This window comes from Erinaceus europaeus, chromosome 15 (genome assembly GCF_950295315.1).
Source record: "Erinaceus europaeus chromosome 15, mEriEur2.1, whole genome shotgun sequence".
NCBI lineage: Eukaryota > Metazoa > Chordata > Mammalia > Eulipotyphla > Erinaceidae > Erinaceus > Erinaceus europaeus.
Genome location: NC_080176.1, coordinates 5,493,536 through 5,519,941, shown reverse-complemented (window position 1 = coordinate 5,519,941; position 26,406 = coordinate 5,493,536). Strand labels below are relative to the sequence as shown.

Genomic DNA, 26,406 nt, shown 5'->3' with positions numbered 1-26,406 from the left:
GATGGGGGGGGCTGCTCTGCCCGGCAGAAATGGGGTGAGCTGAGCCTGTACCTGGGAGCCCTTGGTCAGGTGACCCTACACCTGAGAGACTGAGTCTTCTGACCCCCTGACGGGGGTGCTGGGAAGCCCTGTGTGTCATGTGGGTGCCGCTTAGGCTCAGCTCCCTCTGCTGGTCCTTGATGCCGTGCACAGTTACTGTGTGACCCAGCAGTCCCACTCCTTGGAATCTACCTCAGCAAAAGGAAAGCATGCCCCTAAAATACCCACGGGCGGGACTGGTCACAGCAGCACTGGTCACAACAGCCAAGGTGAGGCCACAACTCCCAAGTTCATGCACAGACAGATGATCAAACTGACTGTGTCTCCACACCATGGAATATCACTCATCCCTGCAAAGGAAGCAGCCACACAGCGATCACTTGGAAAACCCCCCAAATATGCCAGATACAAAGGACAGCATGTGATTCTGTTTATGTGAAGACCCAGAACAGAACAACTTATGCTGTCAGGGTGGAAGGGGGGCTGAGCACATCTTGGGGGCAGGTCTTCTTTGGGGATGAGGATACATCCTAGACCTAGACAGAGGCGACAGATGCACAACACTTAATGTGCTAAGGGCTACTGTCTCTTCTTCTTTTCTTTTCTTCTTCTTCTTCTTTTTTTTTTTTACTGTTCAGCTCTGGCTTATGGTGGTATGAGGGCTTGAACCTGGGACTTTGGAGCCTCAGGCATGAGAGTCTGTTTGCATAACGATTATGCTGTCTCCCCTCTGCCTGCTCCGCCCGCCACCCACCATCCCCCCCTTTAAAAATATTTATTCAGTTATTCCCTTTTGTTGCCCTTGTTTTCTCTTTCTTTAATTATTACCTTTATTTCTTTATTGGATAGAGACAGCCGGAAAATGAGAGGGAAGGGGGTGATAGAGAGGGAGAGAGACAGAGAGACACCTACAACACTGTTTCACCACTCGTAAAGCTTCCCCCCTGCAGGTGGGGACCGGGGACTCGAACCTGGGTCCTTGCTCACTGTAACATGCCTGCTCAACCAGGTGCACCACCACCTGGCCCCGCCCTTGTTTTCTTATTGTAGTTGTAGTTACTGATGTCCTTGTTGTTGGATAGGACAAAGAGAAATGGAGAGGAGGGGAAGACAGAGAGGGGGAGAGAAAGACAGACACCTGCAGACCTGGAAGCAGGTGGGGAGCCGGGGCCTCAAACCGGGATCCCTACACCACAGGTCCTTACACTTGGCACCACCTGTGCTTAACCGGCTGCACTACTGCCCAATTCCCTCCCACCCTTTTTTTTTTTTTTTTTTTTTGCCTCCAGAGTTATGCACTATGAATCCATTGCTCCTGGAGGCCATTTTTCCCATTTTGTTGCCCTTGTTGTTATTGTTATTATTGCCACTGTGGCTATTGTTGTTGGATAGGACAGAAAGAAATCCAGAGATGAGGGGAAGACAGAGAGTGGGAGAAAAAGATAGACACTTATAGATCTGCTTTGCCACCTGTGAAGTGACCCCCCCCTGCAGGTGGGGAGCTGGGGGCTCAAACAGGGATCCTTATGCTGCTCCTTATGCTTCACGTCATGTGCACTTAGCTTGCTGTGCTACTGCCCACCCCCCCCCTCTTTTTTAAAAAAAAAAAGAATTCATTTATTTTTTCATGATAAAGATAGGAGAAAGAAAGAACCAGACATCACTCTGGTACATGTGCTGCTGGGGATTAAACTCAGGACCTTATGCTTGAGAGCCCAATGCTTTATCCACTGTACCACCTCCCAGACCAAGCAATGCCTCTTTACATTGGTTGATTTCTAGTGATGTATGTGGCCTGCACCACACATCCCCTGCTATCCTAGGATGGGGTAGAGCAGCAGGAGCAGGCAGGAAAAAAAGAGGTGGTGGGGGTAAGTCCCACGGGGTTTTGGCATAGCCCCAAGGCAGTGCGTGGTCTGCACAGTGGAGTAGGGAAAGCTGTGGTGGGTGGGCTCTGGGCGCTGAGGAAGGTTCCTCCCCCCCCCCCCCACCTCCAAGGCTTCTACCAGACGTCAGACCTTAGCCAGATCAGCCTGGAGGGGGCAGTGTGAAGTTGGGAGGTGGATGAGAACCCCAGGGACTGTAAATCAGGAAGTTAGATGAGATTGAATGTCTGGGACAGGCCCCAGTGACCCAGCTGTCCTGCAGACTGTCGCAGGTGTGAGAAGTACCCATCTGCCCATGCAGAGTGAGGCTGCCAGTAGCTGGGAGACTTTATCCTGGAGAGCTGGGGTCAAGGACAGGATGGTGTGGAGGGGTAAGCTGGCTGGGTGGGAGGGTGGAAGGAGTTTGGAGGCGAGGGGGAAGGAAGGAGGGGGGAGGAAGGCACAGGAAGGACAGTTCCCTGACTGGCTGTTGGGGCGGAGCAGAGGGTAGTCTTGGTACAGGGTAGGTGGAAGTTGCAGCTATTTGTACATCTGGTGGGAGGAGCCCTGGGGGAGCCTGTTTGAAGGACTCTTCTGAAGGAGTTTGGGACCACAGGGCACCACGTGAGAGTGCTGGGCTGGAGACATCCCAGGGCCAGAGAAGTTCACTTGGTAGAGGGCATGCCAGACATGCCCAAGGCCTGAGTTGGAGCCCTGGAGCCAGGGAGTATCATGGGTAGCACTGAGGAACTCCATGGATCATGGAGTAATGTTGTCATGTCTCTTCTCTCTCTGGGTCTGTCTCTCCCTCTTTCCTCTATAAAATACAGAATGACCAGCCATGACATCATCTCCCCAGACAATAATTTAGATCCACCTGCATATCAGATTTTAGGCTCAGGCAAAAACCAACCAACCAAACAAACACTAGTATAGCTACAGGCCCTTTGAAACATAACTAAAATATGCCTACTAGCTACCTACAAAATGGAGGACCCCCAACACTTCATCTGCACTATTCCAGCCTTTAGGTCCATGATTGTTCAACAATTTGTTTGGCTTTGTATATTAACTCTCTTTTCAGCCACCAGGTTTCCAGGTGCTAGCAGGACTTCCCTGGACAGACGACCCCATCGATGTGCCTTGGAGCTCCGCTTCCCCAGAGCCCTTCCCCACTAGGGAAAGAGAGAGACAGTCTGGGAGTATGGATCAACCTGCTAACACCCATGTTCAGCGGGGAAGCAATTACAGAAGCCAGACCTTCCACCTTCTGCATCCCACGATGACCCTGGGTCCATACTCCCAGAGGGATAAAGAATAGGAAAGCGATCAGGGGAGGACAAGGGATACGGAGTTCTGGTGGTGGGAATTGTGCGAAGTTGTACCCCTCTTATCCTATGGTTTTGTCAATGTTTCCTTTTTATAAATAAAAAATTTAAAAAAATACAGAATGAAAAAAGGGATCTGGGAAGTAGTGCAATGGTTAGAGCACTGGACTTGCAAGCAGGAGGTCTGTAGTTTAAGACCCAACACTGCACATACTGGAGTGACACTCTGGCTCTCTCTCTTAAGTAAACACCTGCAACCCCAAATTTGTAGGGGTTATGGAGGAACACCGAGGGTCCGGCCTGAGAGGGTCGGGAATATGGGTGCCTGTACGACGCCTGGTTTCATCTGAATGTCAGCTGTCACTGGAGGAGACACTGAGGCATAAACACAGCCTGTGTGGCATTCGGGATATAACTCGCCCTGGTGTTAATGGCTGATTCTCTGAAGCCCAGAGAAATCCCAGGGCCCGTCAGATCAGACACCCTGGCTCAGCCTGGGGAGATGGGGCTCCCGCCTGGGGGGTGCCAGCCGGGAACTGGGTGGGGGTCAGAATGGGGAGGGTAGGTGAGGACCACCAGGCAGCGCTAGGGCCTCGCCCAGGACCTTCGACCCCCGACTCCCAGCAGTCGCCTCATCGATAGCTCTGCGCTCGAACTCGGCCTGGTCGATGCGCTCCCGCTCGGCTCACGTCCTGGGCGGCGGCCGAGCGCAGAGCTGCATGTGAGGTACCGAGGCCGCGGGGCGGGGGATCGGTGGGCCGAGCCGGGGGCTTCGAGAACGCGTTCGGGGGGGCCGCCTGGCAGGAGGGAGCCTGGGCGGCTGGCGGAGCCCCGGGGAGCCCTGGGGCCCAGGCCGGGGACGCCCCCCACCCCAACAGAGCCGGCCGCCCCCCTGACACGCATGCGCAGCCGCAGCGCTCCGCGGCCTCTCCGGCCCGCCCGCCGCCACGCGCATGCGCGGCCCGCCCCTGCGGCAGAGCGGCTCCCGAGCGCGACTGCCCCCTGCCGGCTGCTGGCGGCGCGGCGGCGCGGAGCCCCGACCGCCCTTCGCGGGCTTGTCCTCAGTTTCCCCTTCTCTGTACAGCGGCAGCGACCGTGCATCCTGTGACCTGCAGCTGCGTCCCCCACACCCCCCCCCGCGCCAGGTGTTCCGACCTTTGACCCCTGCAGGCCCGAGCCCTTGAAGCCGCCCCACCATGAACACGTCCCCGGGCACGGTGGGCAGTGACCCGGTGATCCTGGCCACTGCGGGCTACGACCACACGGTGCGCTTCTGGCAGGCGCACAGCGGGATCTGCACCCGCACGGTGCAGCACCAGGACTCGGTATCCTGCGCGGGCGCGGGCGCGGGGCGGGGCGGGCGGGGCCCAGCAGACACGCTCCTTAACCCGGCCAGCAGGTGAACGCGCTGGAGATCACCCCGGACCGCAGCATGATCGCCGCGGCAGGTAGGGCTGGGCGGCCCCCGGGCCCCCGGCGCTGCCCAGACAGGGCTGCTGAGTGCCCCTGTGCCCCTAGGCTACCAGCACATCCGCATGTACGACCTCAACTCCAACAACCCCAACCCCATCATCAGCTACGACGGGGTCAACAAGAACGTGGCGTCCGTGGGCTTCCACGAGGACGGCCGCTGGATGTACACGGGCGGCGAGGACTGCACTGCCCGCATCTGGGACCTCAGGTGGGGCGGCGGCTGGGATCGGGCCAAGCCAGGGCAGGGCAGCCTTCCCGGCCTGCCCCCGCAGGATGCTGTGAGACCAAGATGGTCCCCTTCTGAGTGTCGCGCCTGGCATCAGGCTGCCCTCCGGGAAGGGTCACACCACCCAGTGTCGCAGGGAGGCAGCTCGCCTCAGTCAGTCTGCCCCCCTCACTCCCCAGGTCCAGGAACCTGCAGTGCCAGCGCATCTTCCAGGTGAACGCGCCTATTAACTGTGTGTGCCTGCACCCCAACCAGGTGAGAGTCTCTGGCATTGGGGCTGGGGGCTGGGGGGTCAGGAGCCCCGCCTCGCCTCACTGCTACCTGGTGCCGTAGGCGGAGCTCATCGTGGGGGACCAGAGTGGAGCCATCCACATCTGGGACTTGAAGACGGACCACAATGAGCAGCTGATCCCCGAGCCCGAGGTGTCCATCACGTCTGCCCACATCGACCCCGACGCCAGCTACATGGCAGCTGTCAATAGCGCTGTGAGTGTAGGGGCAGCCCTGCTCCCTGGTGGCCCATCTACATCTGACTCTGTCCCATCACCCCCCCACCCCGGCCCTGGCTCCTGTGGCCCCCGTGGCCCCCGAGTTCACAGCAGCCCCCCCCCCCCATGGTTCCACTGCTAGGTCCTCACTCTGCCTGTGGCTCCTGCGTGGCTTCAGATGCTGTAGGTTGCTCCTGCTTTTCTGTCCAGCCGGTCTCTCCCCAACTCCCTTTTCTTTTCTTTCTTTGTTTACCAGAGCACTGCTCAGCTCTGGCTTATGACGGTGTTTGAACCTGGGACTTGAGAGCCTCAGGCATGAAACTCTCTTTGTATAACCATTATGTTATACCCCCACCCCCAACTTCCTTTTTTCTTTTAAATATTTGTTGCCCTTGTTGTTTTATTGTTGTAGTTATTGTTGTTATTGATGTCGTTGTTGCTGGACAGGACAGAGAGAAGTCGAGAGAGGAGGGGAAGACAGAGAGGGGGAGAGAAAGACAGACACCTGCAGACCTGCTTCACCGCCTGTGAAGCGACTCCACTGCAGGTGGGGAGTCAGGGGCTTGAACCGGGATCCTTATGCTGGTCCCTGGGCTTTGCCCCACGTGCACTTAACCTGTTGCACCACCGCCCAACCTCCCCCCAACTTCCTTTCTATCTTTGCCTCAGTGTTCTCTCCTTGTGGGTGTCTTTCCTCCTAGATCTCCACACCCCTTTGGCCAGCAGCCTTCTCCAGGGAGGTCACGCGTGTCCTGTGCCTCCCCTGGGCTTCCTGCAATTAGGACAGGCTTCCCATCACCCTCTGGCCCTTACAGCCTGATGCCTCCCCAGTGCATCTGCTTGGGCCTCCTGTGATGCTCTCTTGCCCTGCAGGGCAACTGCTATGTCTGGAACCTGACGGGGGGCATCGGGGATGAGGTGACACAGCTCATACCCAAGACCAAGATCCCAGCACACACTCGCTATGCCCTGCAGTGCCGTTTCAGCCCTGACTCCACGTGAGTATGGGGTGGGGCCACCCCCAGGCCGCCTGGCTGCTGGGGGTAGGGGCTTGGGTGGGCATGGCTGCTGATGGCACCACCCACCCAGGCTCCTGGCCACCTGCTCTGCCGACCAGACATGCAAGATCTGGAGGACGTCCAACTTCTCCCTGATGACGGAGCTGAGCATCAAGAGCAGCAACCCCGGGGAGTCGTCCCGCGGCTGGATGTGGGGTTGCGCCTTCTCAGGGGACTCCCAGTACATCGTCACCGGTGAGCCCCCGCCCCCTAGACTGGCATCCCTGCTGCCAGGGGCTGTCCCAGAGCTCTGTCCCCTTCCCCCGCAGCCTCCTCTGACAACCTGGCCCGGCTCTGGTGCGTGGAGACCGGTGAGATCAAGAGAGAGTATGGTGGCCACCAAAAAGCCGTGGTCTGCCTGGCCTTCAATGACAGCGTGCTGGGCTAGCCCGCGCCAGCCCACTCCTTCACCTCACGGCCCCTCCCCAGCCTGGCAGGACCTCCACTTGTCTCCACAGCCAGCCGAAATCCCCGAAGGTCTGGAGTGCTGTGGGGAGTGGAAGCTGCTGTCCTCATCCTGCCCAGCCCATACCCTCCTCCAGAACCCCCACCTCCCTCCCTGCCCTCCCCCAGCAGCCCAGGTGTGTGTCTTGGGTCACAAGGGACACGGCACGGCACGTGGAGGGGTTTATTGGCGCCGTCCTCTGCGGTCGGCTCAGTCTGGCAGGTAGTAGAAGCAGACAGACACACAGACATTACTCGGGAAGCAGATGTCGATGCACAGATAGATCAGCCGCTGCTTCCGGGGCCCTGGGGAGGTGCTCTGTGAGTCCATGCTCCCCCCCACCCCCCGCCAGTCTGCCTCCACCAGCCACCAGGCTCACTCACCCTGGGCAGGGTGGGCCCAGTAGATGGGGGTTTCGGCACAGAGGTGCCGCACTGCAGCCCCCACCTGAGTAGGGTCCACCTCTCGGCTCCCCAGTACCGCCAGCAGCTCCTGGGTGTAGCGGGGTTTCTGGGGGTCGACTGAATCGGAGACCTGCAGAGAAGGCTGTGGAGGGCTGGGTACACAGCCCCGTCCCCCTCATCCTCCCCTAGCCAGAGCCGGCTTCTCCCTGAAACCAGAGCCCTGCGCCCTGGCCGCCGGACAAGCGCCCTTTGTCTGGCCCGGCCAGGGCTCCGTGGTGGGGGCTGCTCACCCGTGAGGAGTTCACCAGCAGCCGCAGGCGCTCTCGATCTCGGGGCTCCATGAGGCGGAGGAAGCAGGCGGGGTGCCCTGGTGGCCGGTAGCAGACGCAGCCCTGGGGAGGCAGGTGGATGAGGCTGGGGGCCACAGCTCCGGCCCCGCCCGTCCCCAGCACACTCACACTCTGCCCGTCCAGCAGCACTGCCCAGCTCCGGTTGCCCTGCATGGGGGTCACTCTGATGGTTGCCATGTTCTGGGCCACGTCCACCTGGGCTGTCTGGTTGGTCCGGGGCCCCCCGGGGCTCGGGAGGGTCAGGCAGAGGGATGGTGGTAGCTGAGAGATAAAAGAGCTGGGCTGGGTCAGCTTGGTACCCCCACCCAGTTGCGTTGCTGGTCCCTCTTCTCTATGCTCGCCTGGAGGGTGCTGGGCTCACCTTGGCAGGGCCACGAGGGAAAGCAAGCAGCCCTCCTGCCATGGCCCCTGAGGCCACTAACAGCAGCAGCAGCAGCAGACCGGGACCTCCCCCATGCCTTTGGCAGCACTGGGTCAGCTGGGGACACGTGGGAGCCTAGGACGGGGAATTGAGGGGCGAGGAGGGCAGAGGTGGGTGCGTGCTCTGGTCCCTTGCCTGGGGACTCTGGGGCCTTGACCTGGGAGACTCACCGCACCAGGCCCAGGGCTCTCCGCTCCGCCGATCCCCTGCTCCATGCTCCTGGTGACAATGCCTCGATTGTCTGCCGCCCCTCAGAACTCAGCCAGGGAAGCCTCAGGATGCCAGCATCCTGGCCCCCTCCCCCTAGCCCACTGCTTCCCTCCAGCCAACCACCTGATACCTGGCCAGCAGGCAGCCCTCTCCCCACCTGGCTCCCCCACACCTGTGTGCAGAACCAGGCAGAATCAGATGCTGGCAGAGGGGTGCCAGGGCAGTGCCCCTTTCTTAGAAACCTGTTTTAAGTCTTGGGCACCTGTGGGCTCCCAAGCTGGTCTAGGGGCCAGGCACACAGCAAATAAACACTTTTATTTTCACGAGTGATTGCTTGAGGACTGCACCGCCTGCCCCCCTCCCCCCACTGTCCGACATTATCCGTCTGGCGCTGCAGCATGTGGGCCATGCAGCGGTGGTGAGAGCCAGCTCTGGGCCCGCAAGTCTCAGAACTTGGGTGTGTGACACACACACATCCAGAATGGGGGGAGTGGAGGGGAGCCCAGAGGGGCCCTCCTCAGCCCTACACCCCACTTTAGCCCCACGGCGAGAGCAAGGCAGGCCAGAGTCGAAGTGGGTGCCAAGTTTAATACAGATTTGGGTTCACATAGTGTAGGGTGGAGGTGAGCACGCTGACTTCTGGGTCACAGCCCAGCAGAGGGCATCTTGGCTGCCACACCCATAACTCCACAGCCTCGTCGGCAGGCCCCACCTCAGAGCCAGCAGCACTGTGAGCCCCTCTCAGAGAGAACATCCGCAGCTGCAGCCCCCACGTGAGGTGACAGCGCCCTGACAGGCCAACCTTGCAGAGCCAGCATCAGCACCACCAGGACTGGAGGACAACGTCCACACTAGACCCCAAGGCCTGGGAGAAGCAGGAACTGGGGCACCCCCAGAGCGAGCCAAAGACAAGACCACTGGGTATGGGGCCCGCAATGCAGGAAGGAGTCGGCCTGCCAGGGCTTGCTTCTTGCTTGTTCTGAAGGACAGCCGACTCGGAACTGGCAGAGGCTGGGCTCCCTGCCAAGAACTCTTGGCATAATAGTGGAGTCTATCCATCCTCCCACTGGCCACTGACAAGGGGCTCCAGGGCCAAGAGGGGTGGCCTCCTGGTCCTTGGCATCTAGTTCCCTCCCCACCCCATGCAAGGGCACAGGGCAGACTGGACGCTTTGTGAAAGGACTTGCTGTTCCTGAGGCCGCCCCCCTGCCCCCCTGAGCAGCAGGCATTCCTTGGCTACCAGGCAGGGGCAGGGGACATTCTCTGTAGCGTTTCTCTGTGAGATAGCAGTTATTAACCCCAACCCTTCAGAATCCACCCCACCGTTTGACAGTTGTTCAGAAGTTTGGTTAAAGGCTTCTCGTCGTCCACGCTGCCCTGGGCTCCTTACAAGGCAGCCCCACGCAAGGGCCACCGCTCCCCCTGCACCGACACAGCCGAGGCTGAGCTGGCTGGCTGCGCAATGCAGAAGTGCAGCTCAGGGCTCTGAAAAGGAACAAACGTTCAATTGTGACACACGGATGCGTGGGGGTGGTGGTGAAGGACAGCGCCCTCACCTCCAGACCAGGAAGACCCGTAACTCCACAGCCTCATCGGCAGGCCCCGTCTCGGAGCCAGCGGCACTATGAGCCCCTCTCTGGGTGGCCTTTTCAGTGAGGACTTCGGCAGCAGCAGCCCCCACGTGAGGTGACGCCATTCCACAGATGCTGAGCCCACCCGAGGCCCAGGGCCCCTAAGCTTGCCAGTACATCTTACAAGGGACTTAGAAAGTCGCCACCCAGAGTCTCTGCTGTTCCAAGCTGGGGTGGAGCGGCCCCTTGCCAAGTGGATGCTTAAGCCCCATTAATTTGGGTAACTGATTTACAACTTTTTTTTTATTCTAGAGATTAAAGACACTAAAATCTTTAACCTTGAAGGGCAGGCAAAAGGTCGGCTATGCTGTCAACATAGAAGTCGGGGACCATTTTCTTCTTGGACAGACAGTCACTTTCCTGGTTGTTCTTCACATCCCCCAGAGTGGAAACCCCCGTGAGGGTCAGAATGGTCTTCAGGCCGCAGGTGACACCCAGGAGGATGTCTGTGTCCAGGCGGTCACCCACCATGACGGTGCGCTCCGGGTCGATGCCGTATTCCTGGGACACGCAGTCGAAGATGAAGCGGCTGGGCTTCCCGATGATGTCGGCCTGGCGCTGGGCAGCCATCTCCACGGCTCGGACCAGGCAGCCGGTGCCTGTGGGGAGGGTGCGAGGGTGAGAAGGAATGGAGAGGTGGAGAGCCCAGGTCAGAGGGCAGGCAGGGAGTTGGGGGCTGGGGTCAGGGGTGCAAAAGGAACCCCACCAGGCTAGGCGTGGGGGCCAGAGTACAGGGGAGGGTGGGGTGGGGGGCACCCCAGGGCCCGAGGGGGGAATGGAGACGCAGGGATCGGGGCCAGAGTATGGGGGTGGGGCACCCCAGGGCCCAAGCGCGCAGCGCAGGTGCAGGGGTCGGGGCCAGGGCGCACCTGCGACGAAGCCGCCGTTCTCCAGCGGGAGCCGGTTGTCCATGTTGGTGCCCACGAGCAGGCAGCCGGGCTGCTGCAGGTAGCGCACGGCCTTGGTGAGCTTGGCGTAGCTGAAGTGCGGGTCGAAGCCCACCACCACGGCGCGCACGTCGGGCTCGAGCGGCGCGCTCAGCCAGGCGGCCGGCCCGTCCCCGGGCAGCGGCTCGGGGCCCACGCCCACGGCGGCGACGCCCACGGCCTGCAGCTCGGCGGCCAGCGCGGCGCTGCCCAGCACGTAGGCCTTGGGCGCGGGCGCGGAGGCCAGGTGCCGGCGCAGGTAGAGCGCGGCGCAGTAGGCCGTGCCGAAGACCTCGGGCCGCGCGTCGGGCGCGTCGGGGCCGCCGAAGCCCAGGCGCCGCAGCTTGTCGGCGTAGGCCTGGCGCGTCTTGCTGCTGTTGTTGGTGACGAAGCCTAGGCGCTTCCCGCGGGCCCGCAGCGCCGTCAGGACCTCGGGCGCGCCGGGCACCGCCGTCTCGCCGCGCCACAGCACGCCGTCGCAGTCGAACAGCAGCGTGTCCACGTCGGCCAGCAGCGCCCGGGCGCGCTCGGCGCTCAGCCGCACGCAGCGCCCCTTGTCGCCGCCGGCCTCCGCCATGGCCGCCATGGCCGCCCGCACCGGCCGGCGCTGCGGCCGCTGCTCGCCGCCGCGGCCCCGCCCCCGCCGAGTTGATTGGCCCCGCGTCCGGCGCGCGCCGCCCATTGGTCAGGGCTGCGGGAGCGGGCGCCAACCGCCGTGGTCCGGCGCGGGCAGGCGGCATCCTATTGGCTGTCGGGCCCCGGGCGTGCCGCTGATTGGCCGCCGGCTGCCGGCTGCCGGCCGCGGGCCGGAGTGCGGAAGCGCGGTGGAGGATCCGGGCGCCCGCGCCCAGCCAGAGGCGCGGGGTCAGCCGAGGTGAGGAGGCCCCGGATGGTGGCCTGAGGCCTCGCGGGGAGGGTCCTCTGCCTGAGGGTGCTCTGGCCGTCAAGGCTTCCTCCATCCCCTGCAGGAAGGTTTGTTATGCTTCCCCGCGAGAACCCCGTTCATTCTTTGTTGTTGTTTTTAAACGATGCCTTTATTTTTGACAGAGATCAGAGCAGCGCTAAGCTCTGGTTATGGCCTCGCGGGGGAATCACACCCGGAGCATCACGGGCCGCGGGTGCACAGTTCCCGCGCTGAGCTGCGTCCCAGGGCTTGGGGCAGCTGGCTGCACAGGCCTGGAAGTCAGGGAGACCGATGGAAGAGTCCTGTGCCTCGGCTCCCTCATCTTCATGATGGAAGTACCTTATGCCTGAAATGAGAAGATACTGTACTTAGCCTTAAAAAGTAAAATGGGGGTTATGTGGTCTGAGGTTCAATCCCCAGTTCCACCATCAGCCAGAGACGAACAGTACTTGGGCAAAAGCAAAAACAAACAAGAAAGTTAATTGCGTATTACCTTAAGAAGAGTGAAGGGGGGGCGGGGAGACAGCATAATGGTTAATGCAAACAGACTCCCCTGCCTGAGGCTCCTAAGTCCCAGGTTCAATCCCCTACACCACCATAAGCCAGAGCTGAGCAGTGCTCTGGGGTTTCTCTGTGTGTGTCTCTTTCTCTCTGCATATCTCTCAAAAATAAAAATTAAGGGGGTCGGGCGGTGGCGCAGCGGGTTAAGCGCATGTGGCGCAAAGAGCAAGGATCCCGGTTCGAGCCCCGGCTCCCCACCTGCAGGGGAGTCGCTTCACAGGCGGTGAAGCAGGTCTGCAGGTGTCTGTCTTTCTCTCCCCCTCTCTGTCTTCCCCTCCTCTCTCCATTTCTCTCTGTCCTACCCAACAACGAATTGCGTCAACAAGGGCAATTATAATAATAACCACAATGAAGCTACAACAAGGGCAACAAAAGGGGGGAAAAAAATGGCCTCCAGGAGCGGTGGATTCATGGTGCAGGCACCGAGCCCAGCACCATGAATTTTTTCCTGGAGGAGGAAAAAATAAAATAAAATAAAAATTAAAATTAAAAAAAGAGAGTGAAAAGGGGGGGCCAGGAGGTGGCGCAGGGGATAAAGCTAATGTTGGCCTCTCAAGCATGACGTCCTGAGTTCAGTCGTCGGCAGCACATGTACCAGAGTGATGTGCGGTTCTTTCTCTCTCCTATCTTTCTCATAAATAAATAAAGAGAAGGAGTCGGGCTGTAGCGCAGCGGGTTCAGCGCATGTGGCACAAAGCACAAGGACTGGAGGAAGGATCCCGGTTCGAGCCCCGGCTCCCCACCTGCAGGGGAGTCGCTTCACAGGCGGTGAAGCAGGTCTGCAGGTGTCTATCTTTCTCTCCCCCCTCTCTGTCTTCCCCTCCTCTCTCCATTTCTCTCTGTCCTACCCAAATAAATAAATAAATAAATAGAGAGTGTGTGTATGTGTGTGTGAAAGGGGGGCTCCCGCAGACTTGAACTCTCAAGCATGAAGTCCTGAGTTCAGCCTCAACATTGAAATGTTAGAGTGATATTCTGGTTCTCTCGTATTAATAAATATTTTTATTTACTTAAAAATATTTATTAGATAGAAACAGAAATTGAGAGGGAAGGGGAGAGACACTTGCAGGGCGATAGGGTAGATAGCATAATGGTTATGCAAAGAAACTCGTAAGCCTGAGGCTCTAAAGTTCCAGGTTCAAACCCCTGAACCACCATAAACCAAAGCTAAGCAGTACTCTGGTAAAAATAAAAATAAAGTAAAATATTCTTGCAGCCCTGCTTTTCCACTCATGAAGCTTTCCCCTTGCAGGTGGGGACTGGGGGCTTGAACCTAAGTCCTTGAAAACTGTAATGTGTGTGCTTAACCACGTGTGCCATCACCTTGCCCCAATAACTAATTTTATGAAGACACCTCAGATTCAAGAGGAACGTTTGCATCTCCTTTAACTACCTAGTGATTATAGATTGATGGTGTGTGTGTGTGTGTGTGTGTGTGTGTGTGTGTGTGTGTGTGTGTGTGTGTTTGACTATAGTTACAGTTAGACCAAACATAGATTTGACAACTCATGTGCATGGCATGGTAGACATCCAAGTATCCAGCTCCAGCTCTTTTCATATCCTGTGAGCAACCTTCATCCTCTTTGGACCCCCAGGCCTGTGCCCCACTTCTTTTTCTTTAAAAATTTTTTTTTAATATTTATTTTCCCTTTTGTTGCCCTTGTTTTATATTGTTGTGGTTATTATTGTTGTTATTGATGTCATTGTTGTTGGATAGGACAGAGAGAAATGGAGAGAGGAGGGGAAGACAGAGAGGGGGAGAGAAAGACAGACACCTGCAGACCTGCTTCACCGCCTGTGAAGCGACTCCCCTGCAGGTGGGGAGCCAGGGGCTCGAACCAGGATCCTTACTGTCGGTCCTTGTGCTTTGCGCCACGTGCGCTTAACCCGCTGCGCTACCACCCGACTCCCCCAAGGAATATATATTTTAAAATCCTCGTGGCGCAAAGCGCAAAGACCAGCATAAGGGTCCCGGGTTTGAGCCCCCGGCTCCCCACCTGCAGGGGTGTCACTTCAAAGGCGGTGAAGCAGGTCTGCAGGTGTCTGTCTTTCTTTTCCCCTCTCTGTCTTCCCGCCTCTATTTCTCTCTGTCCTCTCCAACAACAACAATAATAACTACAACAATAGAACAAGGGCACCAAAAGGGAATAAGTTAATAAATAAATATATTTTTAAAGATTTTATTTATTTATTAATGAGAAAGATAGGTGGAGAGAGAAAGAACCAGACATCACTCTGGCACATGTGCTGCCGGTGATCGAACTCAGGAGCTCATGCTTGAGAGTCCAAAGCCTTATCATTGCGCCACCTCCCAGACCACGTAAATAAATAAATCAATATTTATTTATTTATTCCCTTTTGTTGCCCTTTTTAACTGTTGTAGTTATTGTTGTTGTTATTGATGTCATCATTGTTGGATAGGACAGAGAGAAATGAAGGAAGGAGGGGAAGACAGAGAGGGGGAGAGAAAGACAGACACCTGCAGACCTGCCTCACTGCTTGTGAAGCGACTCCCCTGCAGGTGGGGAGCCGGGGGCTCGAACCGGGATCCTTACGCCGGTCCCTGCGCTTTGCGCCACGTGCGTTTGACCCGCTGCGTTACCGCCCAACTCACTCAATAAATATATTTTTAAAATGTACAAGCCGATAAAAGGCGTAGCTGAGCCGCCCCAGCTCGGGTTCTCCCTCCGCGGACAGCTCCTAGCGTCAGGTGTGCCGCCTGCATCACTGTCCGCAGGCTGCTGACCACCGCCCCTCTGACCCGCCCCTCCTAGCCCCGCCCCACCCAAACCCCGCCCCCCGAACACACAGGCCACACCCCCGCCCCGCCCCGGGCTGCCTGTCAAACGTGGACTCCGCCCAGCCTCGGTGCGGCTCGTTGTTATGACGACACGGTCGTAAATCCGCCATCTTCCTGCGGCGCGTTGCGACATGGAGGGCGCGATGGCAGTGCGGGTGACGGCCGCGCATACGGCAGGCGCCCGGGCCGCAGCCGGGCGGGGAGCTGGCGAGGGCGGGGTCGCGGCGGCGGCGGCCGGGACTGCCGGCGGCTTCCTCGGTCTGCCCGCGGCCTTCAGCGAGGAAGGTAACGGGCCAAGCGTGGGGCCGGGCGGGGGCGGCCGCGCCGGGCCGCCAGGACCCCGATGCCGAGCTCCCGAGCCGCCGAGCCCCGCGCAGCGGATCCCAGGCCGAAAGCCGCCGCGCTCCGCTCCGCCCCGCCGCCGGGCCTGCGCTGGGGCTGCGGCCGCCCGGGGCTTCCGGGCCGTCAGGGGCCGGCTCCCGCACCTGTCAGGCTGCCGGGGTGCGGTCCCGGGGCCCGGCCGGGGTTGCCCCGAGCGAGTGGGGAGCTGCTGCACCGCGGGCCGCCCTGCCGCCCCCCAAGCCGGACGCCGCGGCCGGGGGTCGGTCAGGAGCCCTGGGGCTGAACCGGCGACGTGGCCGGGGCCCAGGTCGCGGGGCTGCAGAGTGGGGCGCCCAGGGCGGGGCAGGCAGCATAACGGTCATGCAAAGAGGCTGTCACGCCTGAGGCTCCCAAATCCCAGGTTCAGTCCCCCCGCACCACCATAAGCCAGAGCTGAGCAGAGCTTTGGTAAAAAATAAATAAATAGATAAAAAGGGGGGTTCGCCCAGCCCACTCCCCCCAGGTTGGGTCTCTGATCTCAGGACTTGCCCCATGAGGTAGAAGAATGGGGGTCTGGCTAGTGACATTGGGGTTCCTGTTCCTAGTGCGTCATTCTCTTTTTTAAAGATTTCATTTATTCATGAGAAAGATAGGAGAAGGAACCGGACATCACCCTGGCACATGTGCTGCTGGGGGATTGAACTCGGGACCTCATGCTTGAGAGTTCAAGGCCCTATCCACTGTGCCACCTCCTGGACCACACTTTTTTTTTTTTAAAGTCTTTTTTTTCTTATTATTTTTATTTCCTGGATAGAGACAGCCAGAAATCAAGTGAGTGGTGGAGAGGGAGAGAGACAGAGAGACACCTGCAGCACTACTTCACCACTCGTAAAGTTTTCCTCCTGACTTGGGACGCTGAGCCACCTGGAGAGGACCGGCTGTGTCAGTAGCCGTGGTCTGGCCCTCGCTCGTTAACTCAGCAGACAGAGGCCAGGCCTGGCTCTCACCTTGATGTGTTCCCTCCAGGGAGGTGCCCCCACGCCGTACCCCACACTGCTGACTTGAGCTGGGGCCATGTAGAAGCATGCTCCAGCTCTTTGTGTCCACAGTGGGACCTTGGCAGCAGACCCTCAGGCTCAAGCCCTGCACCCGGTAGCTGGGCGTCCTCACCTCGAAATCGGGAACGGGGGGGGGGGGGGGGGCGGGGGGGGGCGGAGAGGGGAATGGTCGCCTTCACCTCCCTGAGTCCCGGCAGCTTTGGGGAGGGCCTGGGTGAGCTCAGGGCACTATGGGCACCTTCACCTGAGTGGGGAAGGTGGGCCTCCAAGTCAGATCGAGAGGCGCGGTCAGGGCGTCCCCTGCTGGGTGTGCCCCGGGCTGGCCACGAGTCCATCTCCATGCCCACTAGCTGCTGCCCCCATGCCCTGGCCTCCCACTGTCTCCACACTGGCCGGGCCCGGGCTTCACTCTCCCTTCATCTCTGCATGGAGGGCTCAGTCTCTTGGGGGCCCCCTGTTCTGGGGCCCAGGCTGTTCTGTGGCCTTGGGGATGATGGCAGACCCCCAGTCTGATGCCACCTTGGTGGGACTGAGGCAGGCTCGTTGCAGATGAGGACGATGTGCACAGATGTGGCCGCTGCCAGGCGGAGTTCACCGCCCTGGAGGACTTTGTGCAGCACAAGCTTCAGAAGGGCTGCCAGCGGGCCCCTCAGGAGGCCCTGCCCGCCACCCCTGTGCCGCCTGGGCTGCTGGGCCAAGAGGTGAGCCGCTCACCCTGCCACCGGTGCACACTGCACACAAACTCATGCACACACGCGTCCACACGCACATACATGCATGTGCCCCTCCCCGGGTTCCTCGACAGTGGCAGCGGCAGCAGGAGGAGGCACGCCGGGACAGGCCCATGAAGCTGATTCCCTGTGACACAGGCAGGCAGAGGGCAGGCATCCGCTCCTGGGTGAGCTGGGGTCTGGGCTGGCGCAGGTGGGCCTGCCCTGGCTCGGGACCACACTGGATTCTCTCCTGTTTGTCCCTGGGGCATCACAAAGCAGAGTTGCTCAGGCTGTACATGGCCCCGTGGGCCAGTCCCTGGGCGCACCTTCTCTTCCTCATCGTGTGAAAGGGAAGAGGAGCCTCAGAGAAGCAGGGAGAGGCCCTGAGGACAGGGGTTCCAGACCGGGTACCCTCTCTTCACCTACCTTGACCTGCCCCTCCTGGGGCACCCTTTCCTCCAGGAAGACCCCTTGGCTCCCCCTGCTCTGGGCATTGGGAACTCGTGCAGGGGCCCCAGGTTTCATGGCCCAGTCACAGAGTTGGAAGGTTGTCCCTGGGCCTGTACTATGTGGCCTGACCAGGAGCCTGGCTCAGAGTGGCTATCCTGGTTGGGCAGCCGAGAGTCCCCACACTTCCCACAGACACAGAAAGCCTGGCTGAGCCCCCAGATGAGTGCCCCGCGTCCCCTGTCCCCATGGCAGGTGGTGCCAGCAGCTGCAGACCCGGAGGAGCCCATCGCTGTGGCCCACATCGTGGTGGAGGCGCCTGACCTTGTGGGTAAGCTGGTACCCCACAGACCTCACGAGGCAGCTCAGATGGCAGGCAGGGCCTGCCGGAAATGGGGGTGTCGGGCACCCGGCCAGGAAGGTGTGGGTGCGGGTGGCCTGGGCGCTTCCCTCAGTTTGGTCTCCTGGCCCTTCCAGAATCTTCCCTCTTTGCTGCTCCTGCGCCTCAGTTCTGCAGGGCCTGGCAGGGTGTGGTGGGTGCCACAGGCCTGCCTCTCCACTCGCCCGGGTTCTCATGCTTCTTTTATGAGCGTGGAACGCCAATTCAGCCTCTTTGATGGGTGTTTTCCATTGTAGTGCTTCTCAGAGTACAGGGATGCATGTGGGGAGCCTGGACTGGGCTACTCTGATTAATGGGACAGGTGCAGGGGGACATTCAGGGGGCAGGGCAGGGCATGCCCAGGCCTTTGGGGCTGTGGGGGGATGGGCCTGGGCCTTGGCAGGTGCACGAGTTGGGGCAACAGGTAAAACTTGACCAGGTGAAGCTCTTGGGGCCAGCGGGGCAGGAAGAGGGGGTGGGGAATCTTGGCACTGGCTCCCACCTGCCTTCCCCACGCCATCGTTCCCCACATTCCTAAAGACTCTGATGTTCACCTGCCACCTCTTGGGGTAGGAATGCTGTTGTGGGGAGGTGGGGCCCGTTCCAGCCCTGGCATGGCATTTATTTTCTGGGCCAGGTGGCATCACAGGGAGGTGACTTCCTCAGGTCCAGGTGGCATCTCCCAGCCCAGGCTCCTGACCACATCCTGGCCTGGCCATTCCCTGTGTTCTGGGGTCTCCGCTCCAGGCACCCCTGGGATTGTCACCATCTCAAGCATCCTGGCTGCTGAGTGGTCAGGGACCAGGCATCTGGGTCCTCATTGGTCTGAGGGCACGGCCAGCAGGAGGGTCAGGGCCTCTGCCCATTCCTGGAAACCCTTGTTGCTCCCTGTGCCCTGCCTGCTCGGACTCCATTCTGCTACCCTCCAGCTCAAGTCCCAGCCCAGTGCAGTGCCCACCCTTTCAAAGGGGAACTCTAGACTGGGGGGGGGGGGAGACAAGGCATCTGGACTGCTCCCAGGTCCCTCCCTGCTGGAGACATGGCTCTAGAGGGGACCCCCGCCTGCCGCCACAGTCTTCCCACCTGCCTCCACAAGAGCAGGGACCCCGAGTATGTTTACTGCTCAGCCTACACGCTGCCAGACTCCCACACCCAGGAGAAGTGGGTGGGCAGCAGGCACCTCCAGGTCTCCCCGGAGCACCTGCCTGCCTGGTTCCCAGCTGGCAGAGTCCCAGTGGATCTCGTCCAGCTCAGTGCCAGCCGTGGCAGACGCTGTAAGCTGGGCCAGCACTCTGAGTGACACAGTGCCCTCAGACGGCAGGGCTCCCTGGCCTGGGGGAGGGCCTCTGAGCCCATGGTGTGTCACCCCCTGGACAGCCAGGGACTGAGACACCTTGGTTGCCAGCAGGTGCCAGGACTACAGGGTGGGACGGCTCCAGTCCGTCGTGTTCGGGGCCCGGGGGCACACAGGCTAAGCCTCCCTGCCACTCCTCAGGGAGCGGAGACATCAAGGAAGTCATTGTGGGCGCCAAGGTGGAGCCAGGGGACAACGAGATGGCGGAGGCCCCGAGCAGCCCTCAGCACCAGGGGCCCGGGCCAGCGCGGGAGGCCGAGCAGGCCCCGGTGAAGCTGCTGGTGAACAAGGAGGGCCGCTACGTGTGCCTGCTGTGCCACAAGACCTTCAAGACGGTGAGCCCAGGGCCGAGGCCTGTGAGGGGCTGCCCGCCGCCCCAGAGGCCTGAGCCTGCCCCTCCCCACAGGGCAGCATCCTCAAGGCCCACATGGTCACCCACAGCAGCCGCAAGGACCACGAGTGCAAGCTGTGCGGCGCCTGCTTCCGCACCAAGGGCTCCCTCATCCGCCACCACCGGCGGCACACGGGTGAGGGTCGGGGAGCCGCGGGGCAGGGGTGCTGACCGCCCGCTGCTGAAGCCGCTCTCTCTGTAGACGAGCGCCCGTACAAGTGCGCCAAGTGCGGGAAGAGCTTCCGGGAATCGGGCGCACTGACCCGGCACCTCAAGTCTCTCACCCCCTGCACGGAGAAGATCCGCTTCGGCCTGAGCAAGGACTCGGCCAGCCGGGAGGAGGTGTCTGCAGGTCAGCACTCGGGATCCCCGAGCCCTCTCACCTGGCTGGCAGCTAAGGACAGCAAGGACTCTGCTCTCCCTTCCAGCCAATGGCGCCACCACCGTGGGGGCCATGACATCATCCTCAGTGACAGGCGAGCCTGTGGAGGCGTCCCCTGTGATCCACCTGGTAACAGACGCCAAGGGCACCGTCATCCATGAAGTCCACGTGCAGATGCAGGAGCTGCCCCTGGGCGTGAAAGGCCTGGCCCCAGAGGTGGGGGTGCTGGAGGGTCCTGGCCTGCAGCTGGGGTGCTGGGGGGTCACCTTCAGGACCACTGTCCACGCTGTGCTGTGTGAATACAAGGCTCCGGGCACTGCCTCCAGTGGGCACAGCAGGGCCGGGTTGCAGGCATATAAGGAGGCAGCGGTCAGCAAAGGGTGGGCGGGCCTCCAGGAGGGAGCCTCAGCAGAGGCGGGGCTTCGGGGGTGCACCCGTGGCCCGGGTGGGTCTGCCTTGTATGAGGGGCCATCCAGCCAGACCCCTTTCCCTCCCCTGCAGCCCCCCGACCCCGAGGAGCTGCCCTGTTCGGGGGAAGGCAGCCGGGAGAACCTGCTTCGCCAGGCCATGCGGAACTCGGGCATCGTGCTGGAGCGTGCTGGGGAGGAGGGGGCCTTGGAGCCAGCCCCTGCCGCCGAGCCCCACCCCCTGCCCCTGGGAGCTACCACCCCGGGGCTGCCACTGCTGGATGTGGAGCAGGTGGAAACAGTAGGTGGCGGGTGGCCTCCTCGGGAAGGGCCCTCCGCTGGGCCCCAAGCTACGCCTGCTGCGCTGGCCCCTGCACACCCACCCCGCCCGGTTGTCCTGGGGCCGCAGTGGGCACTCTGTCCCCAGCAGGTGGCTGGCGAGGGCTCCCCTGTGCCCCGGAACCACCCATGCCCCCAGTGCAGTGAGACCTTCCCCACAGCGGCCACCTTGGAGGCCCACAAGCGGGACCACGCAGGTGGGTGGTAGGGCGGGGCCTGGGTGGGAAGGGCCTGGAAGGGGCCGGCCGACTGACGCAGGCTCGCAGGGCCGCGGCTGTTCCCATGTGCGCAGTGCGGCAAGGCCTTCCCCAAGGCCTACCTGCTCCGGAAGCACCAAGAGGTGCACGTGCACGAGCGCCGCTTCCGCTGCGGGGACTGTGGGAAGCTCTACAAGACCATCGCTCACGTGCGCGGCCACCGGCGTGTCCACTCTGACGAGCGGCCCTACCCCTGCCCCGAGTGTGGCAAGCGCTATAAGACCAAGGTGGGTCCCGTGCCCACCCCCCACCCCCCCTTCGCCCACCCCCCTCGCCCTCACCCCAGTTAGCGGAAAGTCGGTCTGGGGTCTCTGCAGAACGCACAGCAGGTGCACTTCCGGACGCACCTGGAAGAGAAGCCACACGTGTGTCCATTCTGCAGCCGGGGCTTCCGGGAGAAGGGCTCGCTGGTGCGGCACGTGCGCCACCATACGGGCGAGAAGCCCTTCAAGTGTTACAAGTGCGGCCGCGGCTTCGCCGAGCACGGCACGCTCAACCGGCACCTGCGCACCAAAGGTGCCGCCCGGGGTGGAGTGGAGCGGGACGGACGGGCAGGCAGGGTAGGGAGGGTGGGGTGGGGGGGTGTGCAGGCCCGACAGTCGCTCTGGCCGCTCCTGGCAGGGGGCTGCCTGCTGGAGGTGGAGGAGCTGCTGGTGGCGGAGGAGAGTCCGGCCGTGCTGGCGGACGACCCGCACACCGTGCTGGTGGAGTTTTCGTCCATGGTGGCCGACACGCAGGAGTACATCATCGAGGTGGGTGCAGGCCGTGCACCGGCGGGGCAGGGCAGGCAGGGTGGCCCGGCTGACCTCTGACCCCACAGGCTGCCTCAGACAACGCAGAGGCTGGCGAGGCAGCAGAGCTCATCGAGGGTGCCCCAGCGGAGGTGGACAGCCACATCATGAAGGTGGTGCAGCAGATCGTGCACCAGGCCGGCGCCGGGCACCAGATCATCGTGCAGAATGTGACGGTGGACCAGGAGGCGGGACTGGGCGCCGAGGCAGCCGCTGCAGACACCATCACCATCGCCACCCCCGAGAGCCTGACGGAGCAGGTGGCCATGACGCTCGCCTCGGCCATCAGCGAGGGCACTGTGCTCACGGCCCGCGCTGGCAGGGACTGTGCCGAGCAGGCCACGGTGACCATGGTGTCGTCTGAGGACATTGAGATCCTGGAGCATGCGGGCGAACTGGTCATTGCCTCCCCAGAGGGCCAGCTGGAGGTACAGACGGTCATCGTGTAGCTGGCACTGGGCACAGACACTGAGGGATTCTGAATCCCAGCCTTCAGAGCTGGGCGTGTAAATAAGGAATCTGTGTTGCTTTACAATAAAATGTGAAAACCCATTGTTTGGTGTGTTGTGGTGCCGGCACTGGCCTGGCGGGTTCCCCGGGCCTCTGCCCCCGCATTCTGCCTGGGGCTGGCAGCACTCTGGCAGTGTGTGGGTGGCACTGGCATGTGGACAGGCAACCTCTTCATGTCCCTGCCCAGCAGGAGCTGTGACCCCAGCTCCTCCAGCTTGGCCCATGTGGGTGGAATGGATGCCCCTGACCCCGGGCTGCCCTGGGGCTGTGATCAAGGCTGGGGGCCTCGATCAGGAGAGCAGGAGATGCCAGGATAGGCTGGTCTGTCCCAGTGGAGCTCCCTGCTCTCCCTGCAGGAAGCAGCTCCAGGAGAGACCTCAGGGTGACCTAGTTCCTGGGGGCAGGTCTGGACCAGGGACCTGGTGGGACTTCTAAATGTGGCTCTAGATAGGCTGGGGGACACCAGATTGGACCCCCTGGGGACATGAACACACACACTCACACACACACACACACACACACACATATGCTCACACACATACACATGCTCACACACACATTCACACACATACACACACCACACACACCACACACACACACACACACACAACATACACAGATACACACACATACACACACACACACACACACACACCACACACACCACACACACACACACACACACACACCACACACACATACACAGATACACACACATACACACACACACACACATACACACTGGGGCCCTGGAGTCTGGGAATAGGAGCTGGGCAGAGTCCTCTTGGGATACCTGCGGGAGGGGGCGGGACTGAACAGCCATGCCCCTCCCCCAACAGAGCCTCAAATACCTGGAGGCTAGTTTGTGGCAGAACAGCTGTCCCCAGGCCAGGAGCACATCTGTCGGGAGTCTCCCAGCCTCACCTCCACATCCATACTCCCAGGTGAGGCCTCCGGGTTTGGGAGGATGCAACTCCCTGGGACTGCGTGGTGGGTGGGGGGCTCAGGGGTCACTCAAGGGGGGTCGGGTGTCGCTCAGATCCGAGCTCACAGGGTGGATCGTGTCTGCCGCCCCCAGCCCGCCTGTGCCATGGGAACACCCAGGACCCTGCTGGTGGCTCTCTGGCTGCTGGGGGCCGCGGCGGCCACTGGGCTGCGCATCGGGGCCTTCAACATCCAGAGCTTCAGCGACAACAAGGTGTCCAACCCAACCTGCAGCGACGTCATCCCGCAGGTGAGGGGAGTTGGGAGCAGGTGGGGGGGGGGCCGGCGGGGGGCAGGGACCCTGAGTGACACCACCCTCGCGGGCCCCAGATCCTGGCTGGCTACGACATCGTCCTGGTGCAGGAGGTGCGGGACCCCGACCTGAGCGCTGTGACCCAGCTCATGGAGCAGCTCAACAGGTGCGGGCTGGGTGCGGCGAGGGGCGGGGCGGGGATGCGGGGCAGGAAGGGAGGAAGGGAGCCCCCGGCCCCCAGAGGCGCCCCGACCCGCTGGAGTCCTTCCTTCCTCAGTGCGTCGGAGCAGGCGTTCGGCTTCCTGAGCAGCGAGCCCCTGGGCCGGGATCACTACAAGGAGATGTACCTGTTCGTGTACAGGTGAGGGGCGGACGGGCTGTGCAGGGTGTGGGGTGCCGGGGCGGAGCCCATCGGCCTCTGTCCCCAGGAAGGACACTGTGTCTGTGGTGGACACCTACCAGTACCCCGACCCCCAGGACGCCTTCAGCCGGGAACCCTTCGTGGTCAAGTTCTCCACCCCCAGCTCCGGTAAGGCCCCACCCCCACATCGCAGTCCTGATACCCTCTTCCCCCCCACTCCTCCTCCCTGCCTGACACCCCCTCCCCCTTCCTGACACCCTCTTCCCCCCCACCCCTCCTCCCTGCCTGACACCCCCTCCCCCCACCCCTCCTCCCTGCCTGACACCCTCTTCCCCCCCACTCCTCCTCCCTGCCTGACACCCCTCCCCCTGCCTGACACCCCTCCCCCCACCCCTCCTCCCTGCCTGACACCCTCTTCTCCCCTACCCCTCCTCCCTGCCTGACACCCTCCCCCCTGCCTGATACCCCCTCCCCCACCACTTCTCCCTGCCTGATACCCTCTCCCCCACACTCCTCCTTGACACCCCTCCCCCCACTCCTCCTCCCTGCCTGACACCCCCCCACTCCTCCTCCCTGCCTGACACCCTCTTCTCCCCACCCCTCCTCCCTGCCTGACACCCTCTTCTCCCCACCCCTCCTCCCTGACACCCCCTCCCCCACCCCTCCTCCCTGCCTGACACCCTCTTCCCCCCCACTCCTCCCTGCCTGACACCCCTCCTCCCTGCCTAACACCCTCTCCCCCCCCCCACTCCTCCCTGCCTGACACCCCTCCCCCCACCCCTCCTCCCTGCCTGACCCCCTCTTCTCCCCACCCCTCCTCCCTGACACCCCCTCCCCCACCCCTCCTCCCTGCCTGACACCCTCTTCCCCCCCACTCCTCCCTGCCTGACACCCCTCCTCCCTGCCTAACACCCTCTCCCCCCCCCCACTCCTCCCTGCCTGACACCCCTCCCCCCACCCCTCCTCCCTGCCTGACACCCTCTTCTCCCCTACCCCTCCTCCCTGCCTGACACCCCCTCCCCCTACTCCTCCTCCCTGCCTGACACCCTCCCCCCTGCCTGACACCCTCTTCTCCCCACCCCTCCTCCCTGACACCCCCTCCCCCACCCCTTCTCCCTGCCTGATACCCCTCCCCCACACTCCTCCCTGACACCCCCTCCCCCACCCCTTCTCCCTGCCTGATACCCCCTCCCCCACACTCCTCCCTGACACTCCCTCCCCCCACCCCTCCTCCCTGCCTGACACCCCCTCCGCCACTCCTCCTCCTCCCTGCCTAACAAGCCCTCCCCCACTCCTCCTCCCTGCATGACACCCTCTCCCCCCACCCCTCCTCCCTGCCTGACACCCTCTCCCCCCACCCCTCCTCCCTGCCCACACTCCCTCCGCCGGCAGCCGCCCAGGAGCTGGTGCTGGTGCCTCTGCATGCCGCCCCGCACCAGGCTGTGGCCGAGATTGACGCACTCTATGACGTGTACCTGGACCTGATCGACAAGTGGGGCACTGACGTAAGTCCATCCTGGCCCCTTCCCCCCAGCCCCCAGGCCCAGCCTGCTCAGAGCAGCCCCCTCCCCACAGGACCTGGTGTTCCTGGGCGACTTCAACGCAGACTGCAGCTATGTGCGCCCCCACGACTGGGCGGCCATCCGCCTGCGCACCAGCGAGGTCTTCAAGTGGCTCATCCCTGATAGCGCGGACACCACAGTGGGCAACTCGGACTGTGCCTATGACCGCATTGTGGTCTCCGGGGCACACCTGCGCAGGAGCCTGAAGGCCCAGTCTGCAGGAGTGCGCAACTTCCAGGAGGAGTTTGGCTTGGACCAGGCTCAGGTGAGCTGGGCAGGGCGGTGGGAGCCCCGGATCGGGAGGCCCTAGGTCCCTGTTGAGGAAAGTCCCGTAGAGGTTGCTGGGGTGCAAGGCATATGCCACGCCAAGATGGGAGTGATTTAGGGGAGCCCTAGAGGACATCTGTGACCTAACTCTTCTCCCTCCAGGCTCTGGCCATCAGTGACCACTTCCCTGTGGAGGTGACCTTCAAGTCCCATTGAGGGTCAGGAGGCCGTGGCGCAAGTGACCAGTTCTGGGTCTTCCACCACCTTCTAGGCAGCTACGGGGCACAGGGCACATCCAGTGTGGTCCCCAGCCAGCCCCTTCCCTCCCCACCCTGCCTGCCCCTCAAGACCCTCCACTACCCCAAAAGCTCATCCCCAGGTGGCTGTGGACAAGCCCAGTCACCCTCCTAATCTGCGTGAGGGTCCTGCCCAGCCTGTGGTGCAGGGGGCGCGGGGAGGCTGCTGCTCAGCTGGAAATGCCACGTCCCTGGGCTGGCCGCC

The 26,406-nt window shown here is 61.6% G+C and overlaps 4 protein-coding genes across 14 annotated transcripts; 2 read left to right on the top strand and 2 right to left on the bottom strand.

Moving 5' to 3' along the window:
- The first annotated feature begins 3,818 nt into the window (after positions 1-3,818).
- On the top strand, positions 3,819-7,007 carry MLST8 (MTOR associated protein, LST8 homolog). 2 transcript variants are annotated; one of them, XM_007528031.3, is made up of 9 exons: positions 3,819-3,958; positions 4,317-4,557; positions 4,632-4,680; positions 4,751-4,913; positions 5,111-5,186; positions 5,265-5,417; positions 6,293-6,417; positions 6,509-6,672; positions 6,747-7,007. In XM_007528031.3, exons 2-9 carry the CDS (start codon positions 4,429-4,431, stop codon positions 6,863-6,865), a joined length of 978 nt encoding a protein of 325 aa, XP_007528093.1. In that variant the 5' UTR covers positions 3,819-3,958; positions 4,317-4,428; the 3' UTR covers positions 6,866-7,007. The 2 variants fall into 2 exon arrangements, with proteins under 2 accessions (XP_007528093.1, XP_016045892.1); XM_016190406.2 differs by having other exon boundaries at positions 4,629-4,680.
- Positions 7,008-7,091: 84 nt separating this feature from the next.
- On the bottom strand, positions 7,092-10,003 carry BRICD5 (BRICHOS domain containing 5). The gene is given in 4 exon segments (XM_060174094.1): positions 7,092-7,456; positions 7,617-8,017; positions 9,740-9,792; positions 9,864-10,003. Coding segments are annotated over 4 exon segments (918 nt in total). The 3' UTR covers positions 7,092-7,132.
- PGP (phosphoglycolate phosphatase) lies at positions 8,876-11,509 on the bottom strand. Its single transcript, XM_016190407.2, has 2 exons — positions 10,808-11,509; positions 8,876-10,537 (listed from the first exon to the last, which is right to left on the bottom strand). The coding sequence occupies exons 1-2, from the start codon at positions 11,448-11,450 to the stop codon at positions 10,212-10,214; spliced, it is 969 nt and encodes a 322-aa protein (XP_016045893.2). The 5' UTR covers positions 11,451-11,509; the 3' UTR covers positions 8,876-10,211.
- A 3,736-nt stretch (positions 11,510-15,245) lies between these two features.
- Positions 15,246-26,310, top strand: E4F1 (E4F transcription factor 1). 10 transcript variants are annotated; one of them, XM_060172551.1, is made up of 22 exons: positions 15,246-15,414; positions 17,058-17,209; positions 17,314-17,406; positions 17,924-17,999; positions 19,543-19,736; positions 19,808-19,928; positions 19,995-20,144; positions 20,221-20,390; positions 20,676-20,882; positions 21,012-21,117; positions 21,187-21,404; positions 21,495-21,693; positions 21,799-21,929; positions 21,998-22,396; positions 23,318-23,422; positions 23,518-23,712; positions 23,793-23,881; positions 23,993-24,076; positions 24,144-24,244; positions 25,469-25,581; positions 25,652-25,903; positions 26,068-26,310. In XM_060172551.1, exons 1-22 carry the CDS (start codon positions 15,261-15,263, stop codon positions 26,119-26,121), a joined length of 3,363 nt encoding a protein of 1,120 aa, XP_060028534.1. In that variant the 5' UTR covers positions 15,246-15,260; the 3' UTR covers positions 26,122-26,310. The 10 variants fall into 10 exon arrangements, with proteins under 10 accessions (XP_060028534.1, XP_060028533.1, XP_060028535.1 ...); XM_060172550.1 differs by having other exon boundaries at positions 21,009-21,117; XM_060172552.1 differs by lacking the exon at positions 17,314-17,406 and having other exon boundaries at positions 21,009-21,117.
- The last annotated feature ends 96 nt before the right edge of the window (positions 26,311-26,406 follow it).